This window comes from Chiloscyllium punctatum, chromosome 10 (assembly GCF_047496795.1).
Source record: "Chiloscyllium punctatum isolate Juve2018m chromosome 10, sChiPun1.3, whole genome shotgun sequence".
Lineage (NCBI taxonomy): Eukaryota > Metazoa > Chordata > Chondrichthyes > Orectolobiformes > Hemiscylliidae > Chiloscyllium > Chiloscyllium punctatum.
The window spans coordinates 14,062,018-14,088,650 of record NC_092748.1 but is presented as its reverse complement, the minus strand read 5'-3'; the positions used below and the strand labels follow the sequence as shown (position 1 = coordinate 14,088,650).

At 43.9% G+C, this 26,633-nt stretch overlaps 1 protein-coding gene across 5 annotated transcripts in view; it reads right to left on the bottom strand.

The window, feature by feature from the left end:
* The window catches only part of plekhm3 (pleckstrin homology domain containing, family M, member 3), a 117,971-nt gene that overhangs the window by 18,360 nt on the left and 72,978 nt on the right, over positions 1–26,633 (bottom strand). For 4 of the 5 annotated variants that reach the window (XM_072578567.1, XM_072578571.1, XM_072578569.1 and 1 more), the window contains exon 6: positions 10,339–10,402. In XM_072578567.1, the coding sequence (XP_072434668.1) occupies positions 10,339–10,402 (64 nt within the window). Of the gene's footprint in view, positions 1–4,650; positions 5,225–10,338; positions 10,403–26,633 lie in introns of those variants that run through there. The other variant, XM_072578572.1, reaches the window with a different exon arrangement.

The window sequence follows — 26,633 nt, the reverse complement described above, 5'->3', positions numbered from 1 at the left end:
GAACAATCAAAATCCTTAAATGTTGTGACAGATTTATGAAGTGATACAAAACCTCTGTCCATTGCTTAGCTCAGCTGACCCCAACTTACTTATTTTTAGATTCTCTACAGTACGGAAACAGGCCCTTTAAACCAACAAGTCCAGACTCCGAAGACCCACCCCCCTACTAATGCACCTACACTACGGACAATTTAGCATGACCAATTCACCTGACCTGCACATCTTTGGACTGTGGGAGGAAACCCACGCAGACACGGGGAGAACGTGCAAACTCCACACAGATAGACAGTCACCCAAGGTGGGAATAGAACCCGGGTCCCTGGCGGTGTGAGGCAGCAGTGCTAACCATTGAGCCACCATGCCGCCCCGTAAATTAAGCAAGTTTGGCTACAGCACATTTTCCCATAGATCTCAAATGTGATGTGGGACAAGTGAGTTCAATGTGCACCTCTACTTGGCTTTAGTAGGTGCATGGTCCTCTTGTCTGACCGATACAAAAGCTCAAATGTTAAATGCCATTCACCCAATCTAAAGGCTCAGTTAATAGCAGCCTTGCCAGCGTCAGAGGTCCCAGCTTCGAGTCACACTCCAGAGACCTGAGCACACAATCCCCATGGAAACTGCAGTACAGTACGGAGGGAAGGCAGCACTGTCACAGGTCATGTATCTCTCGTGACATTACACAGAGGACCCAACTGCCATCCTAGGTGGACAGAAAACATTCCTTGGCACTATTTCAGAGATGAGTGTGGGCATTCTCCCTGGTAAAATGTATCTCACAATCAACTTTTTTTTTTAGCAATGATGGTTGAATCACTATTATGCAGTGTGCGAGAGCATGCCATGTGCAAACTGACTGCTGTGTTTCCTGTGTTACAACAGGGACTACACTTCAAAAGTACTTAATTAGCGGTCAAATATTTGGAATGCTCTGAGGCTGGCTTTCCCCTTTTCCTCTGATGTATAAAATTTCAGTCCTGTTGTCAACAGAATCCACATCCTGCGCTGACAGAAGAGCAGATCACGTTGCAAGTTCATATTCTGATAGGACAGATAAAGTTTATGCAACCATTATAGCAGAACATAGATATGGGGTAAACCACTCAGGCCAGTATTTGATGAATCCAGTACAGTAGAAAACATAGCTACAAAAAGGTGCTTAAACAGAAGAGAGTTGATCTTATCCTAACCTTCCAGGAATATTTGCATTATTGAGCATATTATCTGCAGCTTTACTATACTTAAACATTAGCCCTGGTCAATATGTGAAGAAAAGATTCCAATATATACACCAGTTTACAAATAACGAAGCATTTCTGAGGAGCAGTTACTGTTCTCCAAATATAAATTGCAACATGCATTGGCACACAGCAAGATTAGCAAAACATCAATGCGATTAAAACTAGATTACCAGTTTTAGTGATGTTTATTGAGGGATAAACATTAGCCAGGATACTAGGGAGAACTCCCCTTTTCTTCAAATGGTGGGACGTAATCATTTACATTCACTTGAGGAAACAAATGGAGCCTCAGTTTAAAGTTCGATTTGTATTACAACAGCTGCAACAGTGCAGCACTCTCTCAGTACCATATTGCAGTTTAAGCCTGGGTTTTACATTCAAATTGCTGGAGCGCTGCTTGAATCCATAACTTTCTGACTTGGGGCATCAGTGCTGATTTCTGAGCTCCTGACCAACAACAGGACATTGCACCTTTCCATCTTCATACAAGAACACAAGGAAAAAGAAAGCAGGAGATTCAAAGTGAAGAGTAAAGTTATATGCCAGTCAACTGCTAGACTTTGAGTGGCATCCTGTAGGTGAGGTTTTGCTTATAAAAGGCGACACATTGGCCAGACTCCCACTCCAATTAATTATTGAAAAACTAAACAGTCTGCTTGTCCCCTCAAATGATTAATAACAAATTCAGTAAATTAATGAGGAAAAAGTAGACTCCTGCCTCTCGCCAGGTTTTATTAATTGGTTAGCAGCATAGTTGAATCCTGATGAAAGTGTAATTGGCGAGCCAAGAAATGTTACGCTTGAACAAGGATCCTATAAACTGTATAATGTAAAATAAAAACAGGCAATTTGCAAAATTTTGTAACAAAGTCTATTTGAATAAATAATTAGAGGGAGCAGGATAGTCTCTGGCTCAGTCTTTGGCTTTACTGGGGACATGCCAAGGTCACAACAGTTGATTTTCAGCTAGAAATAAAACCAGTCGGGACTCCTGCTCCAAACTGCTCTAAAAAGGGACACCCTTACACGACTACACAAGTGGATCAGGATCAGCAACAGCACCTAACACCAACCACCCTGTCAAACATCATTCTCTGCCCTGTAACCACTTTTTAAAAAAAGTATCCGGGGACATTTTCCGGTGCAAAAGACACAATAAAAATTTAAGCTGTTTTTGGTGAATGGCTTGTTGACACTGAGTTTCAACCATTATTCATGGGATTGGGGTGGGGGTTGAGGTGGTGGTGGTGGTGGTGGTGAGGGACCTGTTAACTGTTTGTAAAACCGAACTCCAACAGATCGCCAAGGGATTCAGGGGAAACACTTGAATGGAGAGCAAATTTTATTTAGATACTTACTGCAAACTTGAGAACTAATGATCTTTTCAGCTAGGTATCCAATGTGGGTGTTAATGCTAGCATTGTGTCCCCAAATTAACATGGAGAGGAATGCGTGACGGTACCAAGGGAGGTTCCTTACAGGTGCAAGGAGACTAATCTTTTGAAAAGGGAACAAAAAGACTCAAATTCAAGTATAAAGCAGTTGTTATTCCGCACGAAACTCATTGCTCGACAGTTGCACCCTCCATTGATGAATCACACAGCAAACCCTGAGTAATCACATTCATATTCACTTCAGTTTGTTTTTATTCAGCCTTTTTTTAAAAAAGAAAACCAGGCCTTAGCAAATCCAGGCAGGTTTATTTTCCAGTTGTAGGCAGCTGCATGAGATCTACTGTCAGCAACCAACACCACACGTACAGCTCAATATGAAAGCAGCTTTAAGAATGTGGCCACTTTTGATCCCAGTTTTTCCTCATCCCGTCATGGCAGCATGCCATCAGTTTGCTCGACCCTACATTTTGCAATTCCCTCCTTAAAACACTCTGCCTCTCTCTTCGAAAAACCTCCTTAACAAAAAGTTTTTGTTCACCTATCTAAATAACCTTTGTAGCTTTAAATGTCAAATTTTGTCGGATGACGTTCTTGTGAAACCAACGGGGTCGTTTTAGGCCTTTAGAGGCTGAGATAACTGGAGGCTACTGCTGTTAAAAGTCCCTTTAAATTTTGTTCACTGAATGCACATAATGAGAATCTTCAGTCAACTCTGAACACTAACTTGTTATGTCTGGTAGAATTATTGTGATGTGGACTAGATTCAGGTGTGGCCTCTCATGCACCGCAACAAATCTGTGAATTCGTGGTTCTGTGAAGTAAAGACAGTGTTACTGGAACAAACTGTTGTGATAAGTAGGTGATCTTCAGTTCCTGTACATCTTAAGTTAAACTTCTAGGGGAGAATTACTTTTTTTTACTTCAGACTTGGAACCTCTTGCTGGATAAAAAGTCAATGCAGATACTATGATTTAAAACAGCAGCAATCAAATTTAAAACAAACATAACTTCAGTCAGGATGTATGACCTATCAGACAAAAAAAGGAAGGAACACAGGATGTCAGAGGTTGAGAGATGGAGTACTCGGAGAAGTCATTTACAAATAAAATTAAAAAAGGGCCCTTTTGTAGAGATATTTTACAATGTTTCTGGGATATACAGAAATACCTTTCTTTCAAAAAACATGATATCCGCACTCAGGATAACATAGAAAGCACAGAAAAGAAACAGGCCATTTGGCCTAAATGGTGCAGGCCGCACATAAACCTTGCCCTGTTCCTCTTATCTAACCCTGTTAACACAACCTTTCATCCCTTTGTACCCTCATGTCCTTACCAAGGCTCCTCTTAAAGGCACCGGTGCCATTCACTTTAACTACTTGCTCGTTAAACCAATTCTATTTTCTCACTTCTCCTTGGCTGAAGAAGTTCCCCTGGAGGTCCTTTAACTTTATCAGTAGCTTGTAATTTTGGCCTGTCGTGCTGCAAAACATTACTTCGGTGTCTACCCTAGCCGATAGGTTTCATAATCCTGAATACCTCTATTAAATCACCTCTTTTCTAGGGAGGGGAAAAAAAAGCCCCAATTTATTTAGCTAGTTCCAGCAGCTGTAACCATTCTGCTCCGGTATAAATCTTGTAAAAGTTTTGTACCATACTGATACAGCAGAAGAGTTGCAACAGCAATAAAATCCCACCCCTCCAATCAATATAATATTTCAATACAACCTCGTTCCCTGCTCATACCCTAATGCAGCTTCTCCTGCGTGCGATACAGACATCCTTTCAGCTCAAAGCTGACGAGGTCTGCAGAACGCCTTGGGGAGCCAGCAATGGGTAAAGTGAATAACAACAATTGTTCTAGGGGCCTGTCAAGCATTGCTTTTCTGCCTGTTGAGTTTGAATTGCTGTAATTAGTTATCTTGCCTTGCAAAGCAGGTTTTGAGTTGTTGATAATGAAGTTACAGTGAAGGAAGGGGGGGGGGGGAAGGGAGGGGAAGGGGGCGTGGAGAAAGACAGACACAGACAGACGGACAGACAGAGAGAGGGAGAGAGAGAGAGTAATGTCAAAAGACAATCCCAGGAATACTGCTGCTCTCAATGTATTCAACAGAAGTACACGATGAGTGTGGGAGAGCTTTGCTGCATCTGACAAAAGGACCAAAAGTCACACAGAACCTTGACATATTATGGAGGGGATCGAGCACGAATGTTTCAAGTGAAAGTCCTGTTGATAGTCGATTATCCTTCCTCCTCCTCTTAGGCAATCCTTCGAGACGTAGGACGACTTTCTTCCTGAGGTGACCAAACAAACAGTCTGATGCTGGATCCACAAACATCCTGCCAAAGGTGGAGCAGGTGACTTCGCCAAAGGGGGGGGGGGGGGGAGAAATGCTGGACTTTTCACACATTCCTTCTGCTGTTTGCACTTTGGCCCTGTTGAAGATGCTCAAAATGGTCGGCACCATCATAGATGCTTCTTCTCTGTATTTGGGGGAAGAGGATCCTTCAAGTTGGTGGACACATCATATTTTATTATGGAGGCTTTAAGGACACTCTTGACACACACCGTCTTCCTTGTAACTACCTACTGTAAAGAAATCAAGAGTGGGGAGTTTGTTTCGGAAACGGAGTCAGGCACGTGGATGATGTGGCTTACCCAACATAACTGACTGACAGTAACTAGTGCCTGGATGCTGGCCTAAAAAAGGAGACTGACATTGGACTGCCTACCATGCCATCGGATTTGCAGGATTTTGCATAGGCATCACTGATAAACTTTCTCCAGGGATTGGGGACATTTGCAGTAAATTGCCCATTGCTCTAATGCAGAGAGAAGGGCAGTTAACACGACAGCTCGGCTGACCAAGAGCTTGGCACAAGGTTTGAGGCACCAACAATACACTGATCCTCAGAGTCTTATGAAAAGGATTATCCTCTATAACAGCAATTACAGGCTCAAGGTACATTTGGAGTGAAAATGACCATGTAAACATGCCCTGAATGAGCACCAGTGGAGACCCACCCTCTGATTTGTAGTGGATTCTGTTGATGTATATTCGGAACAGGGTACTTTATTGCAGAAGACCGTTCAGTTTATACACAGACTGACCTAAAGACATCATAATAAATGTTGCCAAGCCCTGCTTATATACCTTGGTCCTGTGGTCTTACAGCTCCAGAGTAGCTTCCATAAGATCAGAGTCTGCCCTGATTAAATTGCAGACACACTTGGACAGCTGAGGATTATGATGAAGCTTTTTTTTGTTTAATTCAAAGGATTAAAGCTGGCACTTAAACTATTCAGCTCTTTTTGTGACAAGAGACCTTATGTCACTGGGAAAGGGGACCAGCCCGACTCCTACAAATACTCTGCCATGTAGATACAGGAATATGATTTAAAGCAAGGCCAATACAGAAGTGACCTTTAAGTGACCATACCAAGATAGTGAAGAATAGCTTCATAATCTGGGCATCAATTGGATATTGGAGGAAGTGAGGACTGCAGATGCTGGAGATCAGAGTCGAAAAGTGTGATGCTGGAAAAGCACAGCCAGTCAGGCAGCATCCGAGAAGCAGGAGAATCGACATTTCGAGCACAAGCTCTCCTGCTCCTTGGATGCTATCAATTGGATATGTCCACACTGAGATAAGTGGTCAAACAAAAAAACAGGCCTGTAAACTCAATGGATCCCTCGGCCTTCCTTACTTTTCCTGCCCCCTCCTGATTATCAAACCTGGATGGGTGGGGGTGGAGTAGCTCAGTGGAATTCCATCCACAAGCCTTGAAGATTCTCCTTAAAACCTACTTCCATATGTAGAATATATGAAACAAACATTAACAGTGTTAATGCCCCATTCGAGTTTCTTCTCATCAAAATCTGCAGATCCAGCAAAACCAGTTATTCTCTTCTCCCTTAGTGGGCGGTACAGTGGTTAGCACTGCTGCCTCACAGCGCCAGAGACCCGGGTTCAATTCCCGCCTCAGGAGACTGACTGTGTGGAGTTTGCACATTCTCCCGTGTCTGCGTGGGTTTCCTCCCACACTCCAAAGATGTGCAGGTCAGGTGAATTGGCCATGCTAAATTGCCCGTAGTGTTAGGTAAGGGGTAGATGTAGGGGTATGGGTGGGTTGCGCTTCGGCGGGGCGGTGTGGACTTGTTGGGCCGAAGGGCCTGTTTCCACACTAAGTAATCTAATCTAATCTAATCTAAATGTTGGTCTGCCCATTACTGCACCCAACCTCTCCTGAAACATATACTCACACATAACGGTACCGTCCTAGTGATTCTTATTTGCACTCGAGAGAGTGCTTCTATATGATTTTTGTATGAGAACAACTAGAAATACACACAGTACTTTAATTGCATTCTAACCAGTGTTCAATACAGATTTTGCACAACTTTCCTACTTTTCGGTTCTGTCCCTCTCGGAATAAAACCTGATACTTGGCTTCTATTTGTTATGGACACAATTTTCAGTCATTGATGTCTTTATACGCTGAGATCCCTGTGCTCCTCTGGACTTGAGCCTGCCAAGTGGTAAGTATGATTCCAACCAAGTTACACTACATCTCAGTTATCGGTGTTGAACTTCATTTCCATGTCTTTGACCATTCTGCAAGTTTATTAACCTCCTGTAAGTTGCTCCAATCTTCAATGTTGACATTTTAGTGTCTGTCATCTGCAAGCATGGAGAGAATATTTTTGATTCCAAGGTCCCAGGATACTTTAATTCTCCTCCTTTTCTTCATAGTGTCATAGGACAATTAAGCAAGACCTTAATATAATGTTTCAATATATAGATGGACTATTTTAAATTGCATTGATACTTTATAGCGTCAGCCTAGATAATGTGCTCAGGTCTCAAGTGTTTTCTTTGAGACTGCCGCTAAGGGAGGAATCAAGACAGTCAATACAAATGCAGGAAACTGGAGGTCTACCGTTAATTTGCTGTCGATGATTCTGTGGCACCTAATGACAAGCAGAAGGATTGGAGAGAGGATGGCAGAAGAAGCACAAGAGGGGGAGGGGCAAATAAACGGGAAACCATCAAGGGACAAAAAGGAAGAGAGAAAGACAGCGTGTGGGAGAGGGACAGCAGTGTTAGAATGGGAAGGAGAAGGGACCAGAGAGGGGAAGTGAACAAAGTAAAAACTGCACACTAGGTATCTTTCTTACTGCTGTTACTGGGAATTAGTTGGTACATAATACGATTGATAGCATTAGTGCGTGACACTTGCCACACTTTATTTGAAACAAAACTGGATGTTAATGTTACTGTTTCCACATTAAATAAAAAGACTTCAACTTATACAGTATTTTTCACAGTCACTGGATATCTCAAATTGCTTTACATCCAATTAAGTACTTTTGAAGCATAGTCAATGTTGTAATAGAGGAAAGGCAGCAGACAGAATACCCACAGCAAACACTCACAATCAACAATGTGATAATTACTAGATAAGTTGTTTTTGTGGTGTCACCGAGGGATAAATTATTGGACAAGACACTGGGGATAATGCCTCAGCTCTGCGTCAAAGTTGTGCCAATTTATCTTTAACATGCACAAGACTGGGCAGATGATGCAGTTAAATGATTCACCTAAAAGCTGGTATCTCAGACAGAACAGCTCCCTCAGTACAGAACTGAAGTTTGCAAGACTCAAGTTTGAAACCCAAACCTTGTGAATCAGACTCAAGACTCAGACAGACAGACAGACATGTATAGCACAGAAATGCCATTAAACCCATCACCTATATTTAAAATATCCCTGTTAAAGTCAGGCCTTCTTTTGGAAAGGTGAGGAAAGAGAGAAACTGTGTTTACATCACAGTTTTTTTTTGAAAGGTCTCAATCAAGTACCTCAAAAAGCACTTTCCAGCCTGTGAGGCACTTCTGGAAGGATAGTCACTATTGTTAATATAGGGAACACAGCCAAGACTGCAACAATTGGCTTTGGTGCCCTTGATTAGGAAGGAGTAAAAATAAGCCAGAGTTGCTGCTCTGCACCGTGTCCAGTCAGTCCAGTTGGAGAAGAACAGCTTTGGGTGAAAAACTGACCAGGGTCTGCCTGTGTGACCTCACGTGGTTGAATAAGCTGCCAACAGTCACAGGCAAAACTCGCGCACACTGATAATGGACAATGGCATTGGTTGCCAACAAAAAAAAACAACACCTGCAGGAGGCAAGAAAATTGGCAGGAAAAATAAATAACCATCAAGCGAGTGGAACAGCTTTATTTTAAAAATGAAGAATTACTCTGACTTTCTTTTTAATTGCACTGATTGTTCAGGCAGGATCTGGACATTAAATCACAAGAAAAGCTAGTTTATTTTAGTTACGGTGAACAGCTACCTTCAATGGAATTCTCTGCTCTGGGGACTGCATGTGCCACATCCTATGTCCACAAGCTGATCTGATCGATTGCCTCGACTCAGGTCATGCTAAACCACACAATCTACTGGGACTGCTAAGGAACAGGCTTGAGCTTGTCTCCCAAATAAGCAATTTGACAATCTGAACACATGAGAGGACAGGACAGCCCAGAGGGTTTTCAAAAGCTGTTGAAAGAATTCTGCATCGACTAAATAACATTTCCACCTGATTAGAGTCACTTATTGAACTGCAATCCCAATCCACAGGCTTTCTGTTATCATTTACTGGTTTTCACATCAATCACACACCAAAGTACTAGAGACAAGCACTGTGCTGCAGAGTGGACACAACAACCCTTTACTGCTGTGTATTCACCTTGTCCCATTTTTGGCAACTGCCCAGGCCATGAGCTTTGGAATGTACTCCCGAACTCTCTCTGCCTCTACTTAACTCTCCTCCGACGCAAAAGTGAGGATTGCAGATGCTGGAGATCATAGACTAGATTAGAGTGGTGCTGGAAAAGCACGGGAGGCCAGGCAGCATCCAAGGAGCAGGAAAATCCATGTTGTTTCGGGCAAAAGCCCTTCATCAGGAGTACTGGTCTGAAAACACCCTCGCTCCTCCTGTCAGGTCCATCTTAAAACCTACACCTTTGAACCAAAACTTTGGTTACGTGCGCTAACATTACTTTATGTGGTTCAGTTTCACATTTTGTCCAAATGCACTCCTTTGGACCATCCGGAGATGGCTTATTTCATTAAATGTACTACACAAATTCAAGTTGTTGGTGTTGCATAATACTCCACTTGTATCTTGTGGCTCCATGCGTGCCAGTTGCAGTGGACATGAATTTACTTCCAATTATCCAGCGAACGCAACATGTATATGCATGCACACACATGCAATGCACATTTACATTGCGTCTGTGAAGTAATAAAGCATCCCATAATTATAGGAGCTTTATCAAACAAAATTGACAACGTTAAGGCAAGTCAACAAATTCTTGGTTAGAGCTGTATATTTTAAGGCGCGGCTTAGAAAAAGATGAAGGCCCAGACACCAATAGTTGGGAAGATGGGAATCAGATTTTTTGGGGGGTGCGGTGCGGCGTTGGGGTGTGCTCATTGGAAATGGGCACCTGATATTCTCCTACTGAAGCAGACAGTAAAACAGCTGAGGAACATTGTACACTCCCCTCTCCTTGTGCCCCAGTTAAGCATGGCTAACACAGCAGACAAGCAATAGAGCATAAAAATAATCCAATCTGTCCCAAATTAACAGGCACCATGACTAGGAAATTCGAACGAGTGGTCGCTGTATTACATACCTGCTGAAGGTCAGCTAATGAATACAAATGCACGTGCTGCAGAATGTATTCCCTGGGAAAAATCCTACCGAGAAAAAGACAAGTGAAATGTTAGAACCTTATTTTGCGATCACTGAATTGCAAAGCTAAACTTGAAGCTTGTAAAATAGCAAGCTTTGCCATTGCAGCACTACAAAGCAGTGTCATGAAATTCAATACCCCACTTCTTATTCGACCTAGCAGCTGTTTCTGCATCGTGCTCTCACATTCCTGAAAGCGGCAAAACTTGTTGGAGTTGGCAGCACAGGGAGATGATGGCCTAGTGGCATTGGTACCGGACTAGTAATGGAGAGACCCAGCTAACATTCTGGGGACCTGGCTTCGAATCCCACTGTGGTAGCTGGTAGAACATGAATTCAATAAAAATCCGGAAGGAAATGCCCACTGATGATTGTTACCATTTTGCACTGCACACTTTAGAGAAGGAAACTGCCGTCCTTACCTGTCTGGCCGATGTGTGACTCCAGACTCACAGCAATAAGGTTGACTCTTAACTGGCCAAAGCCATTCAGTTGTATCAAGCAATATGAAGGAAATTAGGAACGAAGCGAGATGGATCTTGAACCCCTTCCGAGGTCCCCAGCTTCACAGATGCCAGTCACCAACCAAGTCGGTTTACTCCATGTTATAAAGCGCCAATCACAATCTCAGGATGTCCCAAAGGCATACTTTTGACAATGTGGTCATTGTTGAAGTGCAGCAATATCTGCACTAGTATGCACACAGCAAGATCCCACTAACCACAATGCTATGATGACAAAACAATTCCAACTTGTGTGTTGGTTGGGACACAGGAGGAAAGTCGGCCATTCCTTTTCAATTAGCTTTTACACCAGATCTTTTACTCCGAATCAAGGACCAGTCTGGTGACTGCATCTTCTAACAGTGCAGCACTCCTCAGCACTACACTGGGTATGCCAACCAGAATTGTGAAGTGAGAGCGCTTCCAACTGAGATACATTACAGTGGTAAAATCTGTTTACTCCGCAAGCAAACATCATCTACTGCACCTATGCACTAACCACATGGATTTTCAAAATGGATCCTAATGATAAGAAGTGCCTTATTTATTTGGTTGGAGAAAAGAAACCCAGAACAATAGTTTCAGATGCATCAGGGCCATGCAATAAGTGATTACAGGTATGGAAGTGCAAAGCTGAAGGATGGAATTAACATTTGCATAGCATCTTTCACAACTTCAGGCAGCAAGCTTGCACATGGCACAATAAACTCCCACAAATAACAATCAGCTGTTGGCAATATCCAGAAAGTTCATTTCAGTTGTTGGCTAAGCTAGAAATGTTGGCCAAGTCATCCAGGCAAAGACCCTGCTGTTTAACACTGACTGGACAGCACAGAAATAGGTCACATGGCCCAAATGGACTTTGAAACAGTGCAGGGGAATTGCCAATATCTACCCGAGGGGATAGAGGGGGGGCCTGGATTACAGTGCTCCAGCAGAGCTGCACCACAGCGTCAGCCTGGATTTTGTACTCAGGTTTCTGCAGTGGGACTTGAATCGACAATCTTTGTCAGAGCACTAAAAGTACTACCCAGGGAGCCAAAGCTGAAAAGTGAGTGCTGAAGCTATTGACCATTGCAATAAGTCTACTAGCAGGATTTTTTGGACAGGAATCAATCATGGGAGCTTCACCTTGAAGATACACAAGCTAATAACAACACCCCTCACTGCACAATGACTTTCATATGGTTCAGGGTACTGCACTGTGCTAGTGGTTGCAACTAGGGAAGCCAACCAGTTGGGGCTCATGTTTCAAATCATTCATTTGGGACTCAGTGCTTCATTTGTGTTTAACATGCCCCTTTAAATGAGGAAGTGGAGACATTTGGCACTCCTGATGCGGACAGCAGTCTCGGAGCCTGTCAATTCCTGATTGGTTCACATAAATGTAGGCATTGAACCAAATGAGCTGCTGTTGCACTCATTCATTTGGAGGTAAACCCCATTTTCAACTTTTTGTAAGCAGAAGTACAGATCTCCGAGCTTTCAAAAACAAAAAGAGTTCAATCATGAAAGGTGGCACCAATTGCAGGAAACAGGAGAGACTGGTGTCAGTCTGAGTACCAACTCTCCAGGGAATGTACATTTGCCCCTAAGATTCACAAGCACCTTCTATCCATTCATCCTCATGGACAGCTTAAACAACTAAAAGCTGCCCTCAAATGTGGGACTAATTGAGAACTATTACAACTGCCTAAATTTCCCTAGCATCCCCAGAACCTAGCTCTCTTCTATGATGCACTCAGCTCACCTATGCTGCACAAAAATTGTATTCTAAAATACAACTGATTTCCTGGAGGATTTACTATTTAAATATTGTTTCAGTATGTAAACACCTGCCACAGATACAGACAGCTGCTTATCCCCTGCAGGGATCTCAGTTCATGGCTGCGGATAGTCACAGTGTCGAGAACAGAGAGGAAAATCAAAAACATGAGCATCACAATCCATCCTGGTGGTCTGTGCTATTTTAACTTGTATGAACCAGAAAACTAAATAGTAGGTGCAAATCATTGCTCACTGGAAGCACATTACCTCAGTGTCCGAAGATCTCCCCTCCCAAAAAAACAACGCAAGCACAAAACAGAGGCTCCAGCAATGAATGTGTTGCGATGTGCTTTTAGATTAGATTCCCTTCACTGTGGAAACAGGCCCTTCGGCCTAACAAGTCCACACTGACCCTCTGAAGAGTAACCCACCCAAATCCATTTCTGACTAATGCACCTAAACACTATGGCCAATTCACGCAACCTGCACATCTTTGGACTGTGGGAGGAAACTGGAGCACCCAGAGGAAACCCACGCAGACACGGGGAGAACATGCAAACTCCACACAGACAGTCGCCAGAGGCTGGAATTGAACCTGGGAACCTGGTGCTGTGAGGCAGCAGTGCTAACCACTGAGCCACCGTGCCAACCCTGGAGATACCATCTTTCAAACGAGAAACAAAACTGAGACCAATGTCTTTCCCCCTGTGGCAGATGTAAATATCCTTTGATAAAGAACTGGGGAGTTCTCCTTGGACAATATTTATCTCTCAATCAAGAGGTAAAAACAGATTGTTTGGTCATTTCCATGATTTATGAGAGATCTGACCGGACACAAATCAGCATTCACATTCCCTACATTGCAATAGTAACTTCCAAAGTACTTAATCGGCTATAATCTACTTGAGGAGACACAGGAGTGTCAAAAGTCACGAGAGAAATGTAAGTTTGCCTCTCTTTCCTTTAGAACAGAATACTTTGATTGAAGACTTCTGCTCTCAATTACCATTTAGCAGGTAATCAGGTTCATGGCATGACTGTGATAACTTGTAATCAAATTATTAGCAAGCAATACACTGTGTTGCTTTACAATAAGAAGCAAGTTATTGAATGCTAGTTATCCAGCTGCCTCAGACTGCAGGCACTAATTTGTGGTCCAAGCTGGCATTCCTAAAACAAATTCAGCTGCTGCTGCTGCAGAAGCTCTGAAACTTTGTGCTCGACTTCTCTCCTACCCTTTTTTTTAAAATCCAAAACATCACCTCCAGTAGCCTCACTCAGACCAAGTCATACCCTGTGCCCTCTCTGGCTTACCTTAGCTGTCAATCCATTAGTATGTCAAACATTAAATGCTTAGCCTTATCCCATCTCCTTTGTGGCCTCACCCCACCATAACTCTAACCTCCTCCAGGCTCATAACCCTTGGAGAACCCTGCATTCGTGATGAAGGGCTTTTGCCCGAAACATCGATTTTCCTGCTCCTTGGATGCTGCCTGACCTGCTGTGCTTTTCCAGCACCACTCTAATCTTGACTCTAAATTTCCAGCATCTGCAGTACCCACTTCCGCCTATTCCTCTAACTCTGGCCTCTTGGGCATTAGATGACAGCAACTAGTAACACTTTCACTCGGAGTGACAAGGCTCTGGGTTGAAGACACCCTCTCTAAGGCTTGATCACAAATCTCCAAAGCAATACTAAGGGAGCACTACAATGGTGGAGATGTCAACTTTTGGATGAGATGTGTGAGAAACGAAGCTCACGCACTTCAATAACTTCAGTCTGAGACAAGATCTGAAGCAATCAGTATGTTTATTATAGGCTTGCAAGCGCGGTGCCTAGAATAGACATCCAGAGTTTAGCAAGTACATATCTTATATAGGATTCACAACTCCAAACCCAGTGCCTATTACTATTGTTTATCTCTTGCCTTCTCCGGCCTTGTGCGTAACAAAGTACAAGTTTTACTTGGCCATTTCACCACATCCTGCTGTGGTCCATTGTTAGGTATATCCTCTTTCACTACTATCTATTTCCCCCACTTGTGACATTTCTTCCCTTTCCCCAACCATATTGATCCTTATGACCTTTTAATTGGGGATTTTTTTTGTTTTTGCAGAAGTGGGAAACAGATGCTTATAACTACTGCTTGTACAAGCATACCTGGCTTAACCTACATCCTCACAGCACCTTATCTATTTGTCTGTAACATCTACCATTGTTTGCAGGCACGTTTCATTCTTGTATTTACAATTTAGCTAATACAAAAACAATTACATATTTCCTTCATCTAGTTTTCATTTGGCTACAGCCCCACCCCCATCACTACTACTACTACTACCACTACCACCACCACCACCCTCGTATGATTGAAAGGATTTTTGGCTACCCAGGCTGTTAAACAGAAATATGTCACCTGGGCAAGGTGCCAAGATGGTGCTGACAAGGGTGGAACCGCACCACAGCAGGAATTCACGCCTTCAGGACACAAAGACGACAGTAGGTAGGACACAGTGGGGGGGATTTAAATATTCAGAGTCAGTTACAGATATTCCTCAAGCCCTTGAAACATTTGACACAAGCTTGCAACTGTCATGATTTATCTCCTTATCCACTTCTGTCAATCAACACAAATCACATACACAGTAGGACTGGCTGCACCTAACAAGTATGGTTGAGCAACAGTGCAGTACAAAGTCTTCCATTATCACCACAATTAGTCACCCTCCCTGCAATTAAGTAGATGATTGACTGGCAGGTATGTTTGGAAATGAATTAACATGACAACTGCTGTTAAGTGCATGCAGTTCCAAAACACTGTTACAGTAACAATTGTTACTGTAACAATTGATTGTGAGGTCCCAATTCTTCAGGCTAGTCTGCCAGATAACATTAGACCGTTAGATAGGCTGCAGCCGTTTCTCAAGAGATGTCAGAGTATTTTCAGACCTACAAATTGGCCAAGTGATACTTTCAGAACTTGATCCTACTCTCAGATAACACAGGGTCATAACTGACACATCCCTAGCTACATAAAGCAAGCCTTTCTTTCTATGATGGGATCTTCAGATTTAAGTGCAAGGGAATATGAGCTAGATATCATAAACTGTATAACTGACACTGCATTATGATGAAGGTTCATGATATAGTTTCCTTATATTAAAATGGACAAAACCATGAGGTTTGATTTGAATTTCTTCATCGTCTATGTTTAGAAAGAGTAGCGTAGTTTTATGTTCGTTGCTGTGAATGGTATTGGGTTGTCTGGAAATCTGTTTGTACACATTTAAATACAGCTTTAAGAAACACTCGAGGTGAATAGCTTTCTAAAGCACTGAACAAGGGTTGAAGAGAGGAAACAGTATTGCGCTATTGCCTAGAAACAGGATGTCTTACAGCACAGAGACAAAAACAGAAACAAGTTTCAGAAAGAGAGAGAACTATCCAGGAATCGCAGTGTGAGCAAGCAGATCACAGAATCCCTAATCATAAAGACTGGCTATTCAGCCCAAATCCACACAGTCTCCAAACAGCATCCCACCCAGATCCATTCCCCCACCCTATTCCTTTAACCCTGCATTTCCCTTGGTTAATCCACCTAGCGTGCACATGCCCAGATACTATGCCAATGTAGCACAGCTAATCCAGCTAACCTGCACATCTTTGGACTGCGGGAGGAAACCAGAGCACCCTGAGGAAACCCACACAGACACCGAGAGAATGTGCAAATTTCACATGGATAGTCACCCAAGGGTGGAATCAAACCCAGGCCCCTGAAATTGTATGACAGCAGTGCTAACCACTGTCCCAGGTCATTCAGAGGGAAAAAGATCTGTACCATCGACTGTGCTGTTGAGCAGTTTCCATAACAGTCAGAGCAGAAGAAAGGAAATCCTAGTGTTTTATACATTGGTAAGCAAAAAAGCTCCAGGAAAAATAAGGCTTTAAAGGTGTTAGCTAAAAAGTTCCAACAAGGCTGCAGTGAGATGTGTTAGCAGTTTAAGGGTCACTTAAAGTGCCATTAACTATAGAAGACAGCATTGAGTAAATATGCAATGCTTGCTGGGAAAAAACAAGTACAGCCATGCCAAATCAATTGGGATCTTTGAAGTGGAAACAGGGACATTTCACCGAGGTGAATATATATAAGAATATTGACAGAGAAAAAGGGCTGAAACTTTATTTGTGATACAGCAGTTTCAAATAGTTGAGTTTGGAGTCAGAGTCAGAGAGATGTTTAGCACAGAAACGGACCCATCGCTCCAATTCGTTCAGGCTGACCAGATATCCTAAATTAATCTAGTCCCATTTGCCACCACATGGCCCATATCCCAATTTGTAGGTCTGAAAATACTCTGACATCTCTTGAGAAACAGCTCCAGCCTATCTAACGGTCTAATGTTACCTCTCTCATTCATATACCCATCCAGTTGCCTTTTAAATGTTGTAATTGTACCAGCCTTCACCACTTCCTCTGGCAACTCCTTAGGTCCCTTTTAAATCTTTCCCCTCTCATCCTAAACCTATGCCCTCTAGTTCTGGACTTGCCTCACCCCAGCGAAAAGATCTTGTTTATTTACCCTATTCATGCCCCTCATGATTTTGTAAACCTCTAGGAGATTCCCCCCTCAGCCTCCGAAATTCCAGGGAAAACAGCCCCAGTCTATTCAACCTCTCCCTCTAGCTCAAATCCTCCAACCCTGGCAACATCCTTGTAAATCTTCTCTGAACCCTTTCAAGTTTCACAACATCCTTCCAGTAGGAAGGAGACCAGAATTGCACTCAACATTCCAAAAGTGGCCTAACCAATGTCCTGTACAACCACAACATGACTTCCCAGCTCTTATACTCAATGCTCTGACCGATAAAGGAAAGCATACCAAATGCCTTCCTCACTATCCTATCTACCGGAGACTCCACTTTCAAGGAGCTATGAACCTGCACTCCAAGGTCTTTGTTCAGCAACACTCCCCAGGACCTTACCACTAAGTGTCTAAGTCCTGCCCTAATTTGCCTTTCCAAAATGCAGCACCTCACATTTATCTAAATTAAACTCCTTCTGCCCCTCCTTGCGCCATTGGCCTACCTGATCAAGATCCTGTTGTACTTGGAGGTAAACTTCTTTGCTGTCTACTACATCTCCAATTTTGGTGTCATCTACAAACGTACTAACTATATCTACATTCATATCCAAATCATTTATATAAATTACAGAAAAGCAGTGGACCCAGCACCGATCCTTGTGGCACTCCACTGGTCACAGGCTTCCAGTCTGGAAAGCAACCCTCTACCATCACCCTCTGTCTTCTACCTTCGAGCCAGTTCTGTATCCAAATGGCTAGTTCTCCTTGTATTCCACGTGATCTAACCTTGCTAACCTTGTTAAATGCCTTACTGAAGTCCATATAGATCATGTTCATTGTACAGCCCTCATCAATCATCTTCGTTACAACATCAAAAAACCCAATCGAGTTAGTGAGCCATGATTTCCCATGCACAAAACCATGTTGGCTATCCCTGCTTCGTTTCCCTCTTGTGTAACAAACTTCGATGTTTGTTTAAAACTAAAATGTACCTTGGCAGCATCTTGTGAGCGTTCAGTGGCTGACCAAAATAACCCAAGTGCAAAATAAAACTCACTGATATCAAACCCAGTCTCACTCTGGGATCTAACTCGTTTAATATTACAATTGGCTGGGATCACAGCTGTACTCTCACTTCTGATTCAGAAGATTGTGAATTCAAGTCTCGCTCCAGAAACTCAAGTGCGCACTCTGGACTGAAATTTGAGTGCTGTACTGAGGGAAGGCTGCACTGATGGAGGAGAGGATAAACTGAAGCTTGGTCTTTTCACCCACTTGGACATTAAGGATTCTAATGTGCATTGCATGAAGAGCAGTAAAGTTGTTCTTCCCCTTGTCCTGGCCAATATTTATCTCTCGCCCACCATTGATATAAACAGACGGAAAAACAGACACAGGAACAGGAGAATGCCATCGGCTCCATCTAAGCCGGTCTCACCATTCAATACAATCATGGCTGATTCCTCGATCTCAATGTTATAATCTTGCTTTATTTTCATAATCCTGAATGCCTTTAAAATCTAAAAAAAATCTTTTTCTTGGATATATTCCCTACTATAGGAAAGATATAGAGGGTTTGGAAAGAGTGCCAAGGAGCTTTACCAGGATGCTGCCTGGTCTGGACGGCTTGTCTTATGAAGAAAGGTTGAATAAGCTCGGACTTTTCTCTCTGGAGAGGGGGAAGAGAGGAGACCTGATCGAGGTAAACAAGATAATGACAGGAATAGATACAGTTAACAGCCGGAGACTTTTCCCCAGGGGCAGGATTGACTGATACGAGGAGTCATAGTTTTAAGATCTTCGGAGAAAGGTATAGAGGAGACATCAGAGATAGGTTCTTTACGCAGAGGGTTGTGAATGCATGGAATGTGTTGCAAGTGGTGGTGGTGGTGGAAGTAGAGTCATGGGGACATTTAAGCAACTGCTGGACGTGCACATGGAGAGCAGTGAGTTGAGGGACGCGTAGGTTGTTATTATATTTTACATTAGAATTAAACCTCGCCACAACATCGTGGACCTAAGGGCCTGTTCTGTGCTGTACTTTTCTATGTTCTATGACTTGGACTCCACAGTCTTTTGGAATTCTCTACCACACACATTCACGAAGATGGTTCGGACATTTATCATTGCTACTTATGGAAACACACCATTACATTTTCCACATTACAGTACTGTGGTTACACCTGAAAAGAACTTCACTGGATCCAAAGCATCTTCTAATCACGAAAGAAATGCTTTCAGTTTTATGCCTCAACTGACAAATAGCTTTTTGATTAACCCTTTTTGTAAGGCATATGGTTTTCAGAGTGGAGCCGCGTTTCTGAAGTGTGAAAGCTCTTTCACTGGTTCGAGTGGCCTCACTGAGCAGCCTAACACAAGCTCAAAACAAGTGCAAGTTGATTGCCTTGTACTGCAATTGGCTTGCCATATAATACTGCGCAGCACAGCAGTACTACAGAGACACCCGGCACACCGCAACACCTTGCCTGGGAGACTGGCTTAAAACGCTGGTGCTACAGTCTCCAGCTCATCTGTTACACAAACTTTACCCAGGCCCTTACATCTCCACCATCTCGCTCCTGACCAACCTACATCATTCTACCTTTAGTATAGTTCAGCTTATCAAAAACACACATTGCTGTTTTCTAACTAATGCTAAGTCTAGTTTCCATATTATCCCTGTGCTTAGCTGACTGACGTTGGTTTCTCGCCCAGCAACTGTCAATTTTTTAAAATCCATTCTTGTATTGAATTCCATCCACATTCTTGCTCCTCACTGTCCCCCTAACCTGCTTCAACTCCACAAACCTCCGAGACACCTGTATTCCTCCAATTTTAGTTTTGCATCGATCCCTGAACTCAAAAACATAGCTCTCAGCTGCCTAGGCCCTACACTACAATTCCTTCTTTCAATCCCTCTGTCCCTCCTTCGGAGGCACTAAGTGGAACATAAAAGGCACAACAAATGTTGATGAAAAGGAAGTTAGAAATACTTCAAAGGAGTCACTGTGTATGCCACACCTTCAATCCTTACACGCAGAGAGAAACATATCAAGAAGGTAGATTAAATAAAACATTTATAAAAATATGGAAGAAATAGAATGTAGGGAAATAGATGGTGACAGCTTGAAAAATGTCCATATTACAGAGGAGGGAGTGCTGGATGTCTTGACACACATAAAAGTGGATAATTCCCCAGGACCTGATCATGTGTACCCGAGAACCCTGTGGGAAGCTAGAGAAGTGATTGCTGGGCCTCTTGCTGAGGTATTTGTTTCATCGATAGTCACAGGTGAGGTGCCGGAAGACTGGAGGTTGGCAAACGTGGTGCCACTGTTTAAGAAGGGTGGTAAGGACAAGCCAGGGAACTATAGACCGGTGAGCCTGACGTTAGTGGTGGGCAAGTTGTTGAAGGGAATCCTGAGGGACAGGATGTACACGTATTTGGAAAGGCAAGGGCTGATTAGGGATAGTCAACATGGCTTTGTGCGTGGGAAATCATGTCTCACAATCTTGACTGAATTTTTTGAAGCAACAAAGAGGATTGATGAGGGCAGAACGGTAGATGTGATCTATATGGACTTCAGTAAGGCGTTCGACAAGGTTTTCCATGGAGACTGGTTAGCAAGCTTAGATCTCATGGACTACAGGAAGAACAAGACATTTGGATACAGAACTGGCTCAAAGGTAGAAGACAGAGGGTGGTGGTGGAGGGTTGTTTTTCAGACTGGAGGCCTGTGACCAGTGGAATGCCACAAGGATCGGTGCTGGGTCCACTACTTTTTGTCATTTATCTAAATGATTTGGATGTGAACATAAGAGATATAGTTAGTGAGTTTGCAGATGATACTAAAATTGGAGATATAGTGGACAGCAAAGAAGGGTATTTCAGAGTACAATGGGACCTTGATGAGATGGGCCCATGGGCTGAGAAGTGGCAGATGGAGTTTAATTTAGAGAAATGTGAGGTGCTGCATTTTGGGAAAGCAAATCTTAGCAGGACTTATACACTGAATGGTAAGGTCCTAGGGAGTGTTGCTGAACAAAGAAACATTGAAGTGCAGGTTCATAGCTCCTAGAAAGTGGAGTCGTAGGTAGATAGGACAATGAAGGCGGTGTTTGGTATGCTTTCCTTTATTGGTCAGAGTATTGAGTATAGGAGTTGGGAGGTCATGTTGCGGCTGTACAAGACATTGGTTAGGCCACTGTTAGAATATTGCGTGCAATTCTGGTCTCCTTCATATCAGAAAGATGTTGTGAAACATGAAAGGGTTCAGAAAGGATTTACAAGGATTTTGCCAGGGTTGGAGGACTTGAGCTATAGGGAGGGGTTGAATATGCTAGGGCTGTTTTCCCTGGAGTGTCGGAGGCTGAGGGGTGACCTTATATAGGTTTACAAAATCATGAGGGACAAAGTCTTGGGGGGTTAGAATCCAGAACTAGAGGGCATAGGTTTAGGGTGAGGGGAAAAAGATATAAAAGAGACCTAAGGGGCAACATTTTCACACAGAGGGTGGTATGTGTATGGAATGAGCCGCCAGCAGAAGTGGTGGAGGCTGGTACAATTGCAACATTTAAGAGGCATCTGATGGGTATATGAATAGGAATGGTTTGGAGGGGTATGGGCTGGGTGGGACTAGATTGGGTTGGGACATCTGGTCGGCATGGACGGGTTGGACTGAAGGGCAGCTTCCGTGCTGTACATCTCTATGACTCTATATACATATAACTACATTTTATAATTAAGTATTGCTGAGAAAAGACATTGTGGTTGTTGTGATTGGAACAAGGTGAGCAAGGTGGATTTCAGAATGGGAGTTTTCTGACTGGGACTGTTAACTTGATCCAGTCAGGGTACCCTGGCTGACCGATATAAACAGAAGTGGTTGTCCCTGGAAAAGGAGCACACGGTGTCCACCAACACCCTGGAGTTGTTCAGGGAGAGGTGGGCACCGCAGGGAGTGGAGTGCATCATTTCCCCCCCAACTCTATTTTGATTTAGTCCCTGCCCTCCCCTTCACTGTTTGATCACACAGCATTGCCCTCAGAGAAGGGCACTGCTGGTCACTGACCACTCAGGTGTTTCCTCTCTTCCTGGTGGTGGAACATAAATAAAGGTTTACACACTTCCTTTTCACTGTGTCTGACACCTGCACACACAAAAAAAGAAACAGGAGGATCAAGGGTTCTATTCACTGAGAAAAAGGAAACAAAAGAGGAAAAAAAAAGAGTGCCAGAGGCTGTGTTCCCTCTGATAGCTGGCTCTGACAAAGCTGGATCAGTGAGAGTGAAAGACTCTCCACTTTTTGTCCTGAGGAGACGACAACACACAGTCAGTGTAGCTTATTTACTGTTGTTGGTGTCTTCCTATGGAGGAGAGGTTTATTCTGAATTTTTGGTTTTCTTCGTTGTTTATTGTGATTGTTTTCTGGCTTTTCTTAAAGAGAAAAAGAGAACTGGGTGTTAAATATCCTGCAGACTCTGAGGGAACTGGATCTGAGAGCAAAGGACTCTCCACTTTTTTAAAAAAACAAGGAGTGGTTGCCCCTGGAGAAGGAGCACATGGTGTCCACCAACACACTCGAGATTTTCAGGGAAAGGTGGGCACCGCAGGGAGTGGAGTGTTTTATTTCCTCCTTCAACTCTATTTTAATCTAATCCCTGCCATCCCCTTCACTGTTTGATCATGCAGCAGTGCCCTCTGAGAAGGGCACTGCTGGTGACTGGTTACTCGGGTGCTTCCTCTCTTCCTGGTGGTGGAATATAAATAAAGATTTACACACTTGCTGTTTTTCACTGCATCCAACACCTGCACAAAAAAAATGACAAAGAAAAAGAAAGAGGAACGGCAGAGATTCTGTCTACATGGAGAGCTGGCTCCGTGCTAGCTGGGTCAGTGTCACGTATTATACACAGGTAAATACAAAGGTGACTTGGTGGAGATATTTCAGTTGTGTAGAGAGAAAAACACACCCCTGAACAGAGTCACTCGCAACAATTGTCTCTGAAAAGGTGTAAGGATTTCTAGAACAGAGGAACCTCGATTATCCAAAGGAGATTTTGAGGTCCCAATAAAAACATTAAAGACGTGTTTCCAAAAGTCTTTTAGTGCCTGTTTAATCACTGTAAACATCTCCAAATAACTGACCTCCAACCCTCTCTCACCACACTTGCACTGCGGTCCTATGGAAGGGTATACCCATACCGCCCCCCCCCCCCCGCCAAGATAATCGGGGGTGTGTGTGTGTGTACACGCTCTATTTGGACACATACCCCACAAAGGCACCACCAACAGCAGTCTTGTTTAGATTACTTACAGTGTGGAAACAGGCCCTTCGGCCCAACAAGTCACACCAACCCTCCGAAGGGCAGCTCACCCAGACCCATTCCCCTACATTTACCCCTTCACCTAACACTAGGGGCAATTTAGCATGGCCAATTCACCTAACCTGCACATTTTTGGACTGTGGGAGGAAACCGGAGCACCCGGAGGAAACCCACACAGACACGGGGAGAATGTGCAAACTCCACACAGTCAGTCGCCCAAGGCGGGAATTGAACCCGGGTCTCTGGTGCTGTAAGGCAGCAGTGCTAACCACTGTGCCACCTTGTGGTGTCCAGTCTGGCTGCCTCAGAGAGGGGGTGGGGACAGTGTTGGACAGGGTGAGGAGGGCAGTGCTGGACAGGGAGAGGGATGGGGGTGGGTGGGTGGAGGCGTTTTTAGATGGGGTTGGGGGCAGGTGGGGGGGTGGGCGGTGTTGGACTGGGGTGGTTTTGGGGGAGCGGGGGTGGTGTTGGATGGGGCAGGGGTAGGGGGTGCAGGAGGTGGAGTTGGCAGGGGTGAGGGCTCGTGGACTGTGCGCTTCTGCATCTCCTAAACGGGAAGCAGACTTGAAAAACTCCAAGCCCCAGAGGAAAGGCATTTAATCGATTAACTGAATAATCCATGATCTGAACGAAATAATGCCCGCCCATCTCGTTTGGATAATCATTCTATCCATCCATCAAAGACTGGGCCCAGTATGTGGGAAGACAGTGTTATTTTTTTCCCAGGCAAATGACATTGGGTCAGACAAAAAGTAATGAGTAATTCTCCTGACAGCATGTGGACCTGCAGCTTTTTTGGTTATTAGAAGCCTAACTTTCCAAGAGGCACCACACACTAAAACCTTTGACGGATTTAGCTGAGGAACATTAAAGCTTCGAGCCTGCTCTAACTCTAAGATGCTATCTGTTTTACTCGACAGTTTGTGAACCTGGTGAATCATATTGGGATTTTTGACAAGGTTAAGATCACTGGCAGAGGCATACGACTTGGGGTAAACCCCAAGTGAGACGCTGGGAGACTGTTTGGTCTGTGGAATTAATCATGTAACCATACAAAAGTGCTAATTAGCTGAGGCCCAACTGGATTTCAAAACAGACACCATAACTGGCTTTATCATTGGAAAATGCAGCAAGTGGAGTATATGAGTTACAGGGTATTCTAATGGAAATGAATACCCTCGCCAGTCCTACAGAACTAAGGGAACAGAACTTGAGTGAAGGCAATTGCAGAGCCTCACTCAGGACATATCCTGAACAGAGGGACTCAGCCCACAGCAAAACCCAAAAAATAAAGTCAAACCTCAGCCAAACAGTTAAAATGTTCTTCAGGATCCAGGCCAGTCGGCCATTGCAGGTTCTGCCAGTATGTGCACTTAAGAGCGTAATAAGAGTCCCATTAGACCTAAATTGAGTAAAATAGCTCATACACGGGTATTCAGGAGAATGCACAACCTAGAAAGCCCACCTCCATCTGGTTTGGAACAATTAAATTGCTTAGCAACATCCAATCAAAACCGATCACAATAAACATCTGGTTAAATGGTCACCTGGTTCTCATGGAGGTCAATACCAATACACCTGTTCCATCTGGGGCGGAGGGCGTTGCATGCAGCAGTCCCCTGCAACCGCAGTTTGCGGTGGTTCACAGACTCCCAGCCCAACTGCTTGTTCTGTGATGCTGTGAAGTCTGTGGGCCATGTATATTTGGGTGTGGGCTTTTGCACTCTCTTTTTGATTTTCTTAAAAACCTTCACCTCTGCTTTTGGTTGCACTTCAGTCCCCACGTTCCTGATTTTTGGACAGCCGGTGCAGAGGGTGGGAAGGGTAGGTCTGAGGACCTCCTTGTGGGTCTGCTCCTGGACCTGGCCATAAACGGGTTGTGGCAGCGGGCTGTGGAGGGGTTGTTAGGGCTGATTGCCTGCCCCTTTTCTGTGGTTATGTCTGTGCCCGGGTATCCCTGGAGAAGGAGCACACACAGTGAGTACCAACACCCTTGAGGTTTTCAGGGAGAGGTGGGCACTGCAGGGAGTGGAGTGTTTTCTTCCACCCCCCCACCAACTCTATTTTGATTTAATCCCTCCCTTCCCTTCTCTTTTTGATAATGCAGCATTGCCCTTTGAGAAGGGCACTGCTTGTCATTGGCCACTCGGACGTTTCCTTTCTTCCTGGTAGTGGAAAATGAATAAAGAGTTGTACCCCTGTTGTCTCTCACTGTGTCTCACACTTGCACATAAACATCATGGGTGCTGGGGAAAATATAAGCACTACCACTGATAGGCAGTAGTGTGGGGAATTAAAAAATTTTAAAAAAATAAACAGGAGAGAAAAAAAAATGCACCTGTTTCAGCGATTGCAGAACCGTCTTTAACAAAATTCACTTTGGACTCTAACCTTTCAAGTTTGCACAAGACCTCAGCCAGACTGAGAACCTACATTGGGGAACCCTTAAGCGTACAACTTTGGTTCCAGTCTCATATGAGAAGCAGCTGGTTACCACTGATTGCAGCAAAAAGGCTTGGACCCAGCTTTATGGGGTTTTTCAGGAAGGTCTCAGGACTATCAGGGGAGCCAAGGCCACCTTGCATGTTGGCAGGAAGCAATTCCATGATTCTGCAAGGCCCGCCCAGTGCCATTTACTTTACGGACAAAACCAGGGGCAGAAATCAGGAGGCGGGGAAGCAGAAGAATGATCAAACCCTGTCCAGTTTGTGCATTGGGCAGCACCAGTCATACTGAATGTGAAGCCTTTGTGGGGATTTGAAACAAACTGTAAACTGCTTTTCACAGCTGGATAAATACCCAGTCCCTCACATGGAGGATTTGGGGGCGGGGGGGGGGGCCGGGGGTGGGGTCACAAAGCTGAACATGACCCATGCATATGGCAATTGCAGATAGATGAGGATTCCCAGAGGTATATTATAATTAATATCCATTAGGGTTTGTGCCAATATAGGAGACCACCATTTGGGGTATCGTCAGTCTGTGCAATTTTTCAGTGGACAATGGAGAACATTTTACAAGGTCTATCTCAGATTGCCATTTATCTGGATGATGTACT